At 47.6% G+C, this 14,709-nt stretch overlaps 4 protein-coding genes across 4 annotated transcripts; 1 reads left to right on the top strand and 3 right to left on the bottom strand.

Annotated features, from left to right (window-relative positions):
• Nucleotides 1-1,414: 1,414 nt before the first annotated feature.
• E1B28_013401 (uncharacterized protein) lies at nt 1,415-2,930 on the bottom strand. The gene is made up of 3 exons (XM_043158557.1): nt 2,619-2,930; nt 1,853-2,562; nt 1,415-1,798 (listed from the first exon to the last, which is right to left on the bottom strand). Exons 2-3 carry the CDS (start codon nt 2,368-2,370, stop codon nt 1,603-1,605), a joined length of 714 nt encoding a protein of 237 aa, XP_043003906.1. The 5' UTR covers nt 2,371-2,562; nt 2,619-2,930; the 3' UTR covers nt 1,415-1,602.
• Nucleotides 2,931-4,846: 1,916 nt separating this feature from the next.
• On the bottom strand, nt 4,847-6,723 carry E1B28_013402 (uncharacterized protein). The gene is made up of 2 exons (XM_043158558.1): nt 5,092-6,723; nt 4,847-5,026 (listed from the first exon to the last, which is right to left on the bottom strand). Exon 1 carries the CDS (start codon nt 6,518-6,520, stop codon nt 5,729-5,731), a length of 792 nt encoding a protein of 263 aa, XP_043003907.1. The 5' UTR covers nt 6,521-6,723; the 3' UTR covers nt 4,847-5,026; nt 5,092-5,728.
• Nucleotides 6,724-10,301: 3,578 nt separating this feature from the next.
• E1B28_013403 (uncharacterized protein) lies at nt 10,302-13,640 on the top strand. Its single transcript, XM_043158559.1, has 22 exons — nt 10,302-10,747; nt 10,817-10,840; nt 10,898-10,960; nt 11,013-11,107; nt 11,165-11,210; nt 11,271-11,304; nt 11,368-11,441; nt 11,494-11,517; nt 11,575-11,625; nt 11,683-11,755; nt 11,815-11,978; nt 12,031-12,036; nt 12,096-12,121; nt 12,185-12,213; nt 12,266-12,289; nt 12,355-12,418; nt 12,485-12,524; nt 12,585-12,629; nt 12,683-12,770; nt 12,824-13,194; nt 13,267-13,298; nt 13,374-13,640. Exons 1-22 carry the CDS (start codon nt 10,619-10,621, stop codon nt 13,504-13,506), a joined length of 1,635 nt encoding a protein of 544 aa, XP_043003908.1. The 5' UTR covers nt 10,302-10,618; the 3' UTR covers nt 13,507-13,640.
• A 351-nt stretch (nt 13,641-13,991) lies between these two features.
• E1B28_013404 (uncharacterized protein) lies at nt 13,992-14,513 on the bottom strand. The gene is made up of 3 exons (XM_043158560.1): nt 14,339-14,513; nt 14,172-14,279; nt 13,992-14,117 (listed from the first exon to the last, which is right to left on the bottom strand). Exons 1-3 carry the CDS (start codon nt 14,462-14,464, stop codon nt 14,064-14,066), a joined length of 288 nt encoding a protein of 95 aa, XP_043003909.1. The 5' UTR covers nt 14,465-14,513; the 3' UTR covers nt 13,992-14,063.
• Between the last annotated feature and the right edge of the window lie 196 nt (nt 14,514-14,709).

Genomic DNA, 14,709 nt, shown 5'->3' on the forward strand with positions numbered 1-14,709 from the left:
ATGTTCTCTCGAACAGCGATGGTTTGTAGTTTGATGACCGCCAATAGAGCAGGCGTTGCAACGCGAATCCCGTGAAGTTCGCGTATCAACTTGTGCTTAGAATATATTTTGCATTCTGGGGGTGGAACGAGGACCGCGTCGATTTTGATCCGATTTCTTGGCCCGAATTTGACATACACCCTCAGTTGAGGTTTCTTTCGACTCGACCAGACCTCCCAGTTGGGCCTACGCTGGAGAGCCTGCCTCTCTGCATTTCCCATCCGAGTCATACGAATATCAAGGTCCTGTTAGGCGAAAATCATTGTGAGAAAAGCGGTAGACTGAAACCGTGAGGGTTTTGAATACTTTGGTGGCTCGTTGTCGGTCTTAAAGAATCGCAGCGACACCACCAACTATGTAGTAGCCGAAGCCACACTTGTGGGACGTGTTGATGAGCTCCATTATCGCTTTTCCTAGGTTGTGTTCGATTCTCGACTTAGAAATGAAGGATTTGAGGAATCGTAGCGTTGACATGGGGACTTGGCGATCTGGTTTATTTTGAGAAGCTTTTCTAGTAGAGGAAGTACGATGGCTAGATCCAATGGCTGAGAGAGTAGTAGGTAGGAGCAAAGTCCCCGCGCAAGCCACATACATAGAGTCTTTTCATCACATCGACGGCCGGTCACTGTACAATCGCCTCCGCTGTCTTTGTCCGTATAACTACATGGAGACCAACGCCAATCTGGACTCCACCATAGTATCGCATCCAGTCAGAATCTCCTACAGCGGGGCTTCCAAGTTCCAACACCGCAACCTTTCAAGGCCACGCTCCAATCTCAGGACTTCACAACAACCCGCTTTGAAGCCGCCCAACCTCTAGAGCTGGCAAATTCAATGAAGTCAAGCAATCTGAAAATCGCCTCTTGTTAGCTACCCAACGAAGACTTGTTTTCCATTTCCTCGCGGCCAGCAATTCTCTTCGGAACAACACTTCATTGTTCTATGGTTGTCATCCTCAATCTATCTTGAGTCGAATAGTCGTTGTTGAGGATCTTCTATACGACATCCTTTGCTTCCGCTAGCGAACACGGTGATCAGGACACTACAAACGCCTTCATTCAAGAGAATTACCCTTTGTTCCGTTTGCGCTCGTTAGAGATTTCGTGGGTTCCTGTCCAAGCTGCATTGAGAAGTCGTTGAAGAAGGCCATGGATGTTATGCCGGTTCCAATCGTATGGTCAAGAACAGAGGCCTGGCAGGTTCGGAAGAACTTAGAAGAAAAGAGAAAAAAAGCACTTATGTAAGATTAGGTAAGAAACGGCGACAAAACGGGGTGTAAAGAAACTGGTCAGTTCAGAATATTTACAAGATCCATGACTCTTGAGTAAGGCCTGGTGTTTTGTATTGTAGACATGCAACATGGGTAACGGTTTGAGTTACGTTTGAAGTTTCGCCTCGGTGGCGAAGGATACGAAAATAGACTAAGAGAGTTATGGATTTATTTCTCCTGAGGCATTGTTGTCAAACAACGAGACGGCAGAGAGGATACAGAAGAAAATGGATGCATATAGGGCGTTCCAGGAACTCCAATTAGACCAACAATGTATTCCAAAACATAGAACGTTAACGGATAAGAAGTTTCTTGGGATTGAGCATGCGGAGAATCGACTGAAAAAGAAGTGGGTGAGGGGGTGGCCTATGATACTGTGAGAAGGAACGAGAATGGAGTGGTATGCTCCCAGCAGTTCTTCCAGCTGGTGTTTGATGGCTTTCTTGATATCTGGAAGGAAATGGAGGAGTCTTGTTGGATAGTGGGAGGCTTTTACTTAGGAATTGGTCAAGAGTTGTCACAGAGAGAGAGGGGAAAGCTCACATAGGTTGTTTGGGTATACGAGCACTCTTGAGACGTGCGCGTTCAGCTTTGAGTTCAAGGGCCACCCCTATCGAGCCAGTCCGCATATACGTTTCCAAAAAAGCGATATTCTCCGGCTTAACTCCGTCCAGCAGCTCCTTCGCGGATGGTAGGAGCTCCTTAGTCTCGGGATCGATAGGCCCATCTTCGTAAGACGTATTATTCAGCACGAGAGAGCTCAAGAATAACCAAAGGTATGATATTTCAAAGGGAATATGTTCAACGCCGTCGACTGGTTCACAGAAGGTATCGATGATTGCATCGAGGAAGGCTGGCACTGTAGGGAAGAGAAGAGGTTCGCCGCTGGGGTCCAACGGAGAGATGAGGCCGCACGTCCGTGTGGAGTCTGTCACATCGAAATGGAAATGGGACTGAGGAACTATCAGTATCTTCCCTGGTTGTATAAGATTTGGTATGCTCGAGTTGTGCCCTTTAAGTATAACTGCACGAGGGAGTGCACAGATTCCGTCGTCGTTCATCAAGCCGTAGCCCCTCTCCTGGGTGACCTGAAACTGAGGGAGTTGTCTCTGCAAAACGTCGACAGAGGTCTGGACGAGGTCGCATGGAACGAGAACGGTACGGTCGAAAAAATGTCGGGACGACGTCACCAAACGCCAGAGCGTCCTGGCCGAAAACGACAAGTGGAATTCCACTTGCTTGCAGTATCCTCGCTGGGCTTGTCTATTAGTGAGTATATTTAGAGGAGGAACGCATTGAATAGACTAACAGTAGTCTGTCGATCTTCACCTCTTCAAAGTCCAGGAGTTCGTCCAAGTCGTCGTGGAAGTACATGATGACGGTGGAGAACAGGAGCTAATGTCGCGCACGGTACCATCATCTCCAATGATACAGTCACCAGTGCTTACCACCTGTCGAACTAACGCTCTGCCATCTTCTAATATTCGCAACTGTTCCTCCCCTTCAAGTCATAAATATCAGCGCATGGTTGGTTTTTGTGTCTAAGAATGGAGAGCGATCGCCGTCCTGGAATGGAACGCAAGTGGTCGTAGACGTCGAGATTCGAGAAGGTGCATTGGAGTCTACTTATACGCGCACGTGTGTGCTGGTCGCCACTCCCTGGTATTCGCACGCAGTGCAAGCGTATCGTTCGGAGTCGAGCTCTCGTTTGAACCTCAATTCGCACACTGCCTGCTCCTCCGACTTTCTCGACGATGGATAGTGTATACTTATGATAGTGAGTATGCGTGCAGGCACTGACTGGTCTTTATATGTTTCATATTATCGTGTTTTCGTTTTCCCGAAATTTAAACTTAGAGTCATTTCCTTCAACGCCGAACCTACAAATATAAAACGTCTCCGAACACGAGCGCTCCTTCACTTTCCTCAGATCTAAATCAATAAGCAAGTAAATGGAATTCTGAATTCCGTTCACATCTATCGGGATCAATGGTCTCCAAATGACCCGTCGATCTCTCTCGGCCTTGGGGGCTCCTTGGTCGACTCCTGATTTTCTGGGACATGGCCTGGGTCCGTTACTACACGTCGATCATCCAGGAGGATTCACTAGGATTTACCTTGTATTTGCTTCTTGTGCTTAGCCTTGACTTCAAGTACGTTTCGGGCGACTGGAACAAAATCCAGCCTGTAGCTTTCAGATTCGAATGCCAACGGTTTATTATTTCTCAGCGGTTGCTATGAACAAAGAATTGTGCATAGTAACAATTCCGGGCCATTTGCGTGAACGAATCGATCCTGGTAGAGGCTTGAACTTCTTGAAGAAGGATTTCCAAAGGTTTTGCGGCTTTGTGGTGCTCTTCCGTCTACGCCGGGAACATGTTTTGCGGATCTAGGGCGATGAGGCCGACCACTCCGATCGATTACTATCCTGGGGTCCGGAAGTAGAGAACGGGTAAGGTCACGGTAGTGGTAGTACTTCAACGTTTCTCTTTACCTTCACTGGCAGTGTTGGGCCAAATCCATTACTCTGAAAGATCGTAACATACACCGTCTTGCGCACCAAAGAACCGGTAGGTGGATCGGTGTAGTACCTTACCTCCGACCCCCCGAAATGCCAACTTGAATCCAATCGAGCGCCCTCCTAACCTCGAATGCGGGACTGGGGCCGGCGAAGGGGAGGAGGGGGGGAGTGTGAAATACTTGCTGTCCCAGACTCCACGGAGATTTACCTGTAATACGAACGTGGGCAGGCCTGCAGTGCGCAGTACGCATGTCATCGATTCGGTAGTTCTGCACTCGCCTCCAGTGAAAAATCCGCTATACGGGCCGGTGGACCTAAAACCTAAACCACAAAGGAAGGATGGATTGATGGCGAAATCGACCATCCTTGGTTTCCCAAGTTTTCCAGTGGGAGACGCAGCTACCGGCGGAGTACTCGCGATCACGATTGTAGATCCTTCTTCCTTCTTCTAGGGCGCGCGATAGATTGATAGATTTTTGAATAAAACTTTCGAAGAACGAAGAGGCCGATGGACGGACGAGTGCGAGAGAGAGAAGGTCATGAGGCCGGGTTCAAAGCACAAGATAGAGAGACAATCATTATTGATGTAAAAGTAACACAGACACCACATACCTCTCGGGGTAGTTGCTGGTTAATCAAAAGGGGCCCGTAGTATAACGAAAATCCGGAGGCGGAGGCGGCGGAACTCAAACGCCCGTAAGAACATCTGAGATTGCAGTGGGTGAACGGTCCTTGGGAGGTTGGATGGTCCTTGAACGGACTTTGGAGAACCCGCTGGTTGCGGGAGGGAGTGAAAATACTGAGGGGATTTTGGGGGGAGGGGGGGAGGGTAAAGATGGGTATAGTTTTGCCAATGTGATTGCGATTGCGATTTGTAAACAAAGACGCGGTTGGCATTTGGTGCGAAACAGAAGTCTAGCCTAGATTGCACTCATCAATCGAAGCCGCCGCCACTTGAATCTGTAGGATTTTCAAGACGCTTGCAGTGCGTATTCCAAGGAGAGGGTCACGGCTGTGGCGTTTTTCCATGTTTCAAGATGATGCAAGACTGAACAGCTTTCTGTGATGCCGGTATCAAAGTGGCTCCTTACCAGAGACGTCATAAGTAGTAGAGCTTGTGGGAGAACAATCAGCAGTGGAGACGAACGAATCCATCCTTGACTTTTCTGGTTGAAGCATTCGGTGGAGTTTGAAGCCTGATAACAAAGACCAGGTTAGAGCCAAGTAAAAACGAGCGTATCAGAAGAAAATAAGATTGTACCTTTGGCGGTATAAAGGGGTTAGGTGTTGGTTCCCACTCTGAGTTATGTAGGTCCGGAATAACCCTTGCGTACGACTTCCTGAGACGGGAACTTGGCCGGCATCTACGGAATTTTCGAGTCTGCGACAACCTACTGTTTTGCGGAAGTAGGAAAGTGGTACTACGGGATCTTCAAGGAACGGGCGCGTCCGCCAATCTTCTGCTATCACAGATCATTTGTAAATCCTCAAGTTCGACCTGGGTACGGGGGGTTCAGTTGAATTCAGGTGCAAGGGGTAACAAACGGAAAAAAATACAGATTATGTTCAGGTATTCGTGACGGTTGGTATACATTGAAGTTGCGAAAAAAAAAGGAAGGGAGGACGATGAAATGTCAATTGCGGTGAAAAGGTGATGAGGTAGCGGACGTGCATGAGAGTAGTTAGATGATGAACGGAGGCGTAAGATAATCCTCGGAAGAGGCGAGGACAGGATTACGTGGTTTGTGCAAGAAAGAGTATAAAAAAGTATGTCGAGTCAAGAGTTCTGAACTGGACAAAGTCTCTGGACGCGAAATCGAAATGGCCCGCCCACACCAAATAATAAAGGAATAAAAAAAAAAGAAAACGTAACTATAGGAAAGTACGGCAACAGACATCTAGAATCCACCAAGACATCCTGCATCATCCTGCATGTTAAAGGTTGACATCGACTGGGTGAGAGCAGATATGCTCTTCCGTGTACGATGTTTTTTTGAACGGGTATTGGGCGATGGGGGAGAACAATGAGATGAGAACTCTAGGCGATCTTCATATCCAGGGTCGTCAATGTCCTGCCTCTCTAGTATAGGTGAACTTCGTATTCTCTCTCCTCTCTCACGGGAACTTCGACGTATCCGTACCTTGATCTCACTTGGCGATGAGGACATCATCTCGGGATGGTAGGTACATGATGAAGGGTATCTGTCGATGCGAGATGATGGCGAGATGGAAGAACGGCGAGAGAAGGATGTAGGAGGAGGTGGGCCAATGAATCCGTCAGATTCTTCTGATTCTGAAGAAAGATCTAGGATAAGGGGCGGTGGTAAAGACGAAGAAGATGGATTTGAGATTGACTCTGAGTAGTAAGAGGGGCTCGAAGTCGAGTGTAATAAGCGAGGATGAGCGTGTGCACCGCGGGAGGTCACTGTTTTCTTAACGGACTTTGAAAATGAAGGGTCGTCGATGTCATATGTACGACCAGGGCAACCGCGCTCGGGAAGAGCGCATGTATTTCTGGAGACCTCTATAGGAGAGCGGTCGTATGTTGATGAAGAATATGCATCGAATGTACGTGCTAAGGCTGGAGAAGGGGGGAAACGTACGCCGTGAGGGTATGGGGGTGAATGACGGCGCTCGTCACTGTGGGTTCGTTTGAGTATGGGTCTCGGAGACTTGGACGACTGCGACATGGGGTATAACGCGAGCGTTGAAAGAGAAAAGCGCAGAGACGACGGCAGCAACGACGAACAAGAATGGACGACGAAGGGCGACGTGCTAGGGCGAGTGTTATTGGAACTGCATGGTGACGGTTAGGGATTAAAAACAAGTTTGGTTTGGTCGGTGGCTGCGTTCTGACTTGTGGTTTGTTTGTCCTTTCGTCAATATGCGGCCGGACATCCGGCACCGGACAGCTCCATGCGGTCTGCTCAGATGTCCTCATCCAAGGGAGACGCTGGCTTCTCCCGAGTCCCCGGTACGCCCCATTTTTTTATAGCTGGCCTTGGCTTCAACTTTACTCTTGTTGATCATGGCAGGTGTATCAAGAGGCAAAACGCTCTTGAAAAGAGTTGGAGATAATCTCTTGAATGAGGCGGCGTAAATGCCTCCTTTGTTGGCAGAAACGTGGCCTTTTTATCTCTGATGGAACTAGTTAATGTGGGGGTGTGTGCCACTGCAACAACTCTTACGGAGTAAACTGAATCCTCCTTTGTTGTTTCGCCTGCTGATATCCCGAACATGATTGCACCAGCATGACCCTCGCCCAACTCCGAAGTGATTGCGAACAAAGGTAGCGCCAAGCAGCGAACAAGTGAAATTCACTCTTCGCGGCTGTACCAAACATGCTTTGGACCGAGCAAGATAGCGTATACGCCTCTTTCGACGCCGTTTAGGTGGCGTTGAAGCAAACTCTACCGGTCATTAAATTCCCTTACCCGCGCCAAGGACAGTCGGTGCTACCACCTCTTCCTTCCTTCGGGTGCAGGAAGCAGTGACGAAGCGCTCTAGACTTTGTCTGCCACTGTATTCGTATTCGTATCCTGAATCTCTTGGTATGAGCCTCCTCCGTTCTTCCTGCCGTCATGGATAGCAATTGATTAAATCCCTCCATCGCCTCAGGTTAGAGATCCGGCTTACGCGGTTTCAATTTTACCAATTTGGATATCCGGTTTAGAGTCACAATTGGCGAACCTTGTTGACTACCGGGATATGAAAAAGAAGGAATGCACATGTATGGATAGAACTTTGCCTGTTATGGGCAATAGACACAGGTTCACCCGTCAGTGCACTTTGTTGAAGACACAGTCTTCGACGGACCTGGATGAAACATGCAAAGGTCACCATCAGCGCTCCCTTTCGACCGGGGTCTTAGTGAATACCGCCATGAACAAGTTGGGTAGTCCTAGATGGACACTACCGCACTCACCCGTGATTCTCCCTGCTGACCTAGGTACCACACAATCATAGCATATGGTACACCCGGGACCGGGATTTAAGGAGAATACAGAATCAAGGTGAGAACGAAGATCGCCCTCGCGTTTGACACGGACAGAAGCTCAGATGTATATAGGGCAGACAGGGAGCATGTTCCTGAAGAGGACCAACCGTTCGTTATTCTCAACGTTGGAGAGAGTTCGACCCAAGTTATGCTTCGTGTTCTTCCGATAAAGCCGACACCGACGTCGACGCCGACGACTCATCATAGATCACAACCTCCGATGAAGATCGTGTCCATCGAATGTCATGGTATACAGGTCATCTTCAATTCTGATCTGTGTCAGTGAACTTACTATCAGTACGCAGTCCCGCACCCCGCGGGTTTTACCTCCCTCGAGGCAGAAACGATTATATCTTCTAAGACGGGTAGAAGTCGAAGAATGCTCATGGCAGATGTGCATGCGCTTTCTTTGAAACCGTCAAGCTTTTCGAAGCAGTGGCGTTGAATTCCAGGCAAAAATATAAAATACCTACGGGTCAGTACAGCATGATCAAGAGCGGCCCTTCACGTCGGAATTCCCTAGAATCCGGGCGGGGGGTCTACATTGTCATTTCCCCCCGAGTCCACTTCGACGTCTTGAATGGAAATGGCGCCCTATTTCCAACCGGTACGCACGCCAGCTTACCACTTTATAATATCTTTTCCCTGGGCGTACGCATCGAATCGGAGGATCATGAAAGAATCGACAGACACCCACCTCGGATTGCGCTTTTTTCACAGAACCACGGCACACTTTTTTTTATCTTTTTTATCTTTTTTATCTCGACTTTGAGTGTGCTCTTGTTCTTTTTTGTTTCCCTTTTGACACGGGGCGCCCACCAGTGGCAAAAACATCTCATCTGCCGGTACCTCATCTCAGTGACTAGAATTGTAAGTAAAAGTGATTAGGTGGCGCACCGGTGCATTCTCTTCCCTTGATGTTTTGATTTTTCAAGTTATTTTGAATACTGCCCAATGCCCATTGACTTCCCTTATCACGACTGTGGTGAACCTGACAGACAGCAGCCACGAACGGTAAAACCAAGTCCCGGATGGTTATTTCCAAGAAACACTGCCCGTCATTACTGGATCCAGAAGAAAAAACATCATGTCATGTCGTTTGTTTTTTTTTGTTATCGGACGACGGCAAAGTACAGTTTGGTTCCCATGCCATCGGAGCGCGCTGAATGTCCCATCCAATCCTATGGTTCCTTCAATAACACGTTCGCCGGCGGGACACAGTGTGTCGTGGATAATTACAGTACTTGCCGTCGCGTCGTGTTATTTATTAATTTGTTCACTATTACGCCGTGAAGGGCCGTTTATGCGAAGGACCCTAAAACGTTTGGACCGAGATGTGTAATGTCCAAAAGGTACTTTACATGCACGTTAACGTGGCGTAAATGGCGTGGACGGGTAAAGGGTCATTTTTGCAAAAACCCGGAGCGCTTTTCTGGAGACTTTCATGCGTATGATTTTTTCCTCCGTTTACCGATTTTCAAACTGGTGATTTGCGTCGACGACTATCAAGTAGAATAGACACCAATGGTATTGCGGTCGAAGGTTGTGGAAGAGTGATAGGCTCCGGGACCGAGATAGATGACTTGAGGGACAACTGCGACCTTCATGCGTTGTCGAGATTGTTGGAACTGAGGTAGAGAGAGGATGGCGGGATCGAAGTTGGGAAAGGTAAGTCAAGGGTCAAAGGATCGAGATCGATGAACTGGGGTTTCTCCAGAGTAAGAGTCGATTGAGGGTCATCATTATCTTGATGTACGTTCGAACTCGAGGCCGCCTTCTTGAACATTTTCTGTGAGAACGTTTGCGTGGGTTGGAGACATGATACATCTACGATTGATTGACCCTGGTAGTTCGAATTTTCGGCTCGAAGCTGTCTCGCCGAGGGCCCAAGTATTGTGGGTAGGCCCTAAGCTTCGATTTTCATCCGGGGCCGCAATGTGTTTTTCTGATTCCTCCCCCCAGAACTTGAAAATGGAATATACGAAAGCAGAGTTCGTTTGTTTGGATGCCGATATAGCCCAAAGCTACGACAAAGGAAACAATTTGATTGGTAGGGAGTGATATCTGAGGTGTTAGTAGTAGGTTCGCGATCGGTGCCCATAGTAGAGAAAGGCACATTGAGGTTCTCCAGAGGGAGGTTGTGATCCCTGATCTTATCGACTCTCGGAAAGCGGCACGACCTTTGACTTGTGAATCAAAAACATGGTCTGAGTTACATGGAACACTACTCGTGTTCACCTGGTAACTGAACGTGTGAGGCATGTGTCGGAAGAACCCAAAGGCGTTGCCTTGAAGAATTTGGTGTTTCAGTTCCTGAGGCTGTAGGCGTGGTTGGTTCCGTGTGCTCATATGTCCGTGCCGTGGCTGCATGACCGATCTACCCGTTATCATCGTTGCCATCAATCCCGTGACTCTGACATCATGGGGATTGTCTTTGCGGTGCGATCAACACAGTTCCCGTCCGCAGTATGATTTTGTCGCAAAGCGGGTGAGACGGAGTCGGTCTCCACACCCGCCCCGGATTATCGACCATCGGCCCTTGTCGGCTCGACAAATCCTATACTCAATACCTTTACATCACACATGGCGAGTACTGGACTGGGAGATGACAGTGTATTCCCTTGCACCTACACTTCGCACCATTCTGCATGGTTTTTTTTATCGGCAACCGCTTAAGCGATGTGCCTTGCAAAATCTTTCACGCGATAAGACATACAGCTAGTCTCCACTCCCATCATCAACACGGCGCCACACACCGCTTCCAGCTCGCCTTGGTTCCTTACTTACCGTCATGGCGCCCGATGACTATCCCGCTTCAGCATCTACCAGTATGAACGCTTCATTCGACGAAGATGATAGAGAGCTGGCCGCCATGGGCTACGTTCCCTCATTCAAACGCGAATTCTCAAATCTGGCAACCGTGAGTCGCCAAAAAAATCGCGCTACGATTGTATATTGTACGAATTCACTCACCGATTGACGGTCTTAGATTAGTTTTGCGTTTAGTATCATGGCAAGTCTTGACCAGGAACCAAGTCAGTGAAGGAATGCTCATACGAGTCCACCGCAGGGTTTATGTTCGAGTGTATCGACAACGTTCAACACACCTCTTACATTGGGCGGCCCTGCCTCTGTACAGTGCGATATCATTGGCCAAACGTTTCGGATACTCATGATAGCATTAGGTGACATGGTGTTGGATTATTGGTGCAGTCATGTGCTTTACGCTCGGTGCTAGTATTGCAGAGATCGTCAGTGCTTATCCTACGTGTGGTGGTTTGTGAGTATTCTCTTTTTTCTTTTTTCTTTTTTGATTTCACGACTGAATCTCTGTCAGGTACACAGCCTCAGCCCAACTCACTCCCAAAAAACATCGTGCAAAAGTATGAGGCGTCAGTCATCATTTCGGGGCTCTTCGAGTTAATCAATCGAGTGATTCACAGGTTGGCTGGCTAGTAGGATGGCTCAATATCCTGGGTTCGCATTCTTGATCTGATGCATTACACCATCGAAATCCTCAACCATTTCTCTTCTGAACAGGTCAAATCGCTGGCGTGTCTTCAACCGAGTTTGGTTTATCCAGGATGATCTGGGGTGCTGCCGTGGTTGGGCTAGTGCGTCACCTCCACTCTTTTTCCTTATGACAGCTTGACTTATTTTGGTTAGGACGGCAATTTTGAAATCACTTCCGTTTGTATACGTCGCTCCGCATTCTATACATCAGTTGATGGACCATTTTACTCTTAGGGCAAGGTGGTTGGGCTGTTTGTGGGTCTTTTAGTGGTACACGGCATGCTCGTACGTTGTTTCTTGTCTCTTGTCTCTTTTTTGTCTGATCCGCGAGAGCAAAAATAGAACTCGCTAGCCACGCGTTGGCTTGCACGTCTGTCTGCCTCTTTCGTGTTTGTTAATTTGGGTGCCACGTTCTGTCAGTGTTGAACCACAGTTTGTGTTCGAAATCTCATTTCTCCTTTTTCATCTCCTTAGTGATAATTATCGTCCTCCTGGCCACAACGCCTCGTGCAGAAATGCACTCAGCATCGTATGTCTTTGGATCAGCAGGCATTATCAACCAAACCGGGCTCGACGGGCATCCAGGTTGGAACACTGGCCTTGCTTTTCTTTTCGGATTATTGAGTGTTCAATGGACGGTGAGTTCTGTTTATCTCCTAGACTCGGAACGACACTGACTTCTTTTTCAAGATGACGGTAAGCGAGATTGGCTCATCTTCAGCGTATGTGCAGTTGATCACCGGCGGTTGGTTTAGGACTATGATGCGACGGCTCATATATCGTATGTCTTTCCTTCTCAAAATGTGTCTGTGCGGCTCGAGCTAATGAGGCTTTTGGGTCTTAGGGAGGAAGTTAAACGCGCTGCCTATGCAGGTATGTCTTCTTGTCTTGTATTCCGCGCACGGATCTGATACGATCTCTACAGCTCCCTCCGCGATCTTCATTGCTGGTTCGTCTCCTGGTATGGGTGATTGGTTTGAGCTGATGATCGACGGCCTCGCGTCCTCTTTTTAGTTATCGGAACCGGCCTCATTGGATGGCTTTTCAATATCGTTCTCGTTCTCTGTTCGGGACCTCTGTGAGTAAAAAGAAAGCGCTTTTCCTGTTGAAGTCGTAGTTTAACTTTCGGTTTTCCGATCTATAGAGCGGATCTCCCCGGACCTTCTGAAAATGCAGTCCTCACGGTAACTTCAATTTCCTCTCCTAAACAGAAAAAAAGAAACACCTGACGTGTCACTACTAAGATTATGACCTTGAGAATGGGTAAAGCAGGTGCTTTGGTTCTTTGGGTGAGTTTGTTGTTTCTATCTTGTCGGTTCCCCATTTTGATAATGAAATTAAGGTCCTGGTGTGCTTTACTGCCTTCTTTGTTGTACAAACGGCGCTTCAGGCGGCGTCGAGGACGATTTTTGCGTTTAGTCGCGATCACGGTATGGTTTTTTTCTGGTGGAGGTCATTATCTCCTGCCTAATTCACCTCTCAGGGCTTCCTGATAGAGGATACTTCGGTCACAACTCGACCTTCACCCAAACTCCTATCCGCGCGATCGTACTCTCCACGATCGTTAGCATCCTCCCTGGTTTATTAGAATTCGCAAGCCCGATCGCGACGTCCGCCATATTCTCATTAACCGCCATGGCATTAGATCTGAGCTATATCATCCCCATCTTTTTGAGAAGAATCAACCAGAATCATCCAGAGGTCATGTTCAAACCTGGTCCGTTTTATATGGGCGATGGGATCCTTGGATACGGAGCCAACTGTATATGTATATCGTGGACGTTGTTTGTGTGTGTCATATTCTCGTTCCCTACGGTGTTACCTGTTACGCCGGAGAATATGAATTATGCGTCTGTGAGTTGTTGTTGGCTAAAGGTTTTTCCAAGTTCTTTGGGTGGTTAACGTGTGTTTTTTCTATCTTTCTAGGTGATTACGATTGGAGTTATGGTACTCGCGTTGTACGTTCTTTGTCTCTCCTTTTGTAGAAACTCGACTGACTGATGAGTTGTTGTTTTTTTCTAACTTTCAAAAAGTGCATGGTACATTATCGATGGTCACCGTCATTATCACGGACCTCAATCCAATGTGCAACATGCACAAGCAGCGTTAGCGCAGGGAGCTGTGAAAAAAGACTCGTCGAGTGAGAATCTGAAGGAGCAGGCGTAGGGTTTTTTACGACGGTGGTTTGTGATTTGTATGATCCTTTGAAATAGAGGATGTTTTATGCTAGAACAGATTCCAAAGTAGCTTTTTTTAACACGTACCTAAAGTTAAAGTATAATCAATATTTTGGATAACAACCAGATGCTCTGGGCATCTTAAATATACTCGAGGGCTGCCTGTTCGTCATCTCCATCTGCTCTGAACGAGAGTCCCGACCGCTGAGGTGTCTTTTCTTTACTCATTGACACAGGCTAGTGTTACTGACCGTGGTTGTCTCGACTCTACCTACCTCACCAACAAACTCTTTTTAGCAAACTGCGGGCTCACGAGCGCGGCAGTCGGACCACCCAGATCCCAAGGACCGGCTAAGAACCCAAGGGAATAAAACCTATCGCCCTAACGGATGAACATTTAAAAATGGTCAAGCTTCTTTCTTTGTTTTCGATGGGCGAATCCACCAGTAACCCAAGAATTCAAGCAAAGATATTGCTCAATTGCCAGGGGTATGCGATAATCATTTCCTAAGAAAATAACAAATTACAGCGTTCTCGTGATAGTCTTCAATCCACAGATACACCTTTCCCCCGAAGGTCATTCTTGGCATCAGAAATTTCCTTTAAGAAAAGCATCTGGTTCAGTTCTCCCTGTGGGACTGTAAGGACACGTACACTCAAGAGTTCGTGATATGCTTCCGGGCAATCTCTGAAAGTAAATAGCCCCCATCCTAACGACCACAGGGAATAAGAGCCAAATAATATTAATAGCCACCAAGGTATCTTAAAGTAGAGGCGTTCAATCGGAAAAAGCATCTCGGGCAGCTATGCACGATGCGTACGACGGGAAGAATTTCATCCACGGTGTTTCTTTCGATAAAGGGAACTTGAAGTATTTGTAAGAAAACGAGAGTGTAGAGTGTTATGAATAATGCAGCGACTCCAGCAACACGATGAACGCGAGCCATTCTGCAGCCGTGGTGAATATTAATGGTGAATATTTGAATGGTGGCGAATGGAGTCACCATGCTTTTTATCTCACAGATAAGATAACGCCTGATCCAGTAACGCTTTATCGTGATCAGTCACTCTCTTCAACACGTTTTTTTCTGACCTTTCGCTTCAAGGTAAATTTCTCGGTCTTTGCAGGGCGGCCGTCTAATCTGCACTTACATCCGTCAAGACCCCGGACTCGTACCTGCCAGCGGACCTT

Source organism: Marasmius oreades, chromosome 9, assembly GCF_018924745.1.
Source record: "Marasmius oreades isolate 03SP1 chromosome 9, whole genome shotgun sequence".
Classification (NCBI taxonomy): domain Eukaryota; kingdom Fungi; phylum Basidiomycota; class Agaricomycetes; order Agaricales; family Marasmiaceae; genus Marasmius; species Marasmius oreades.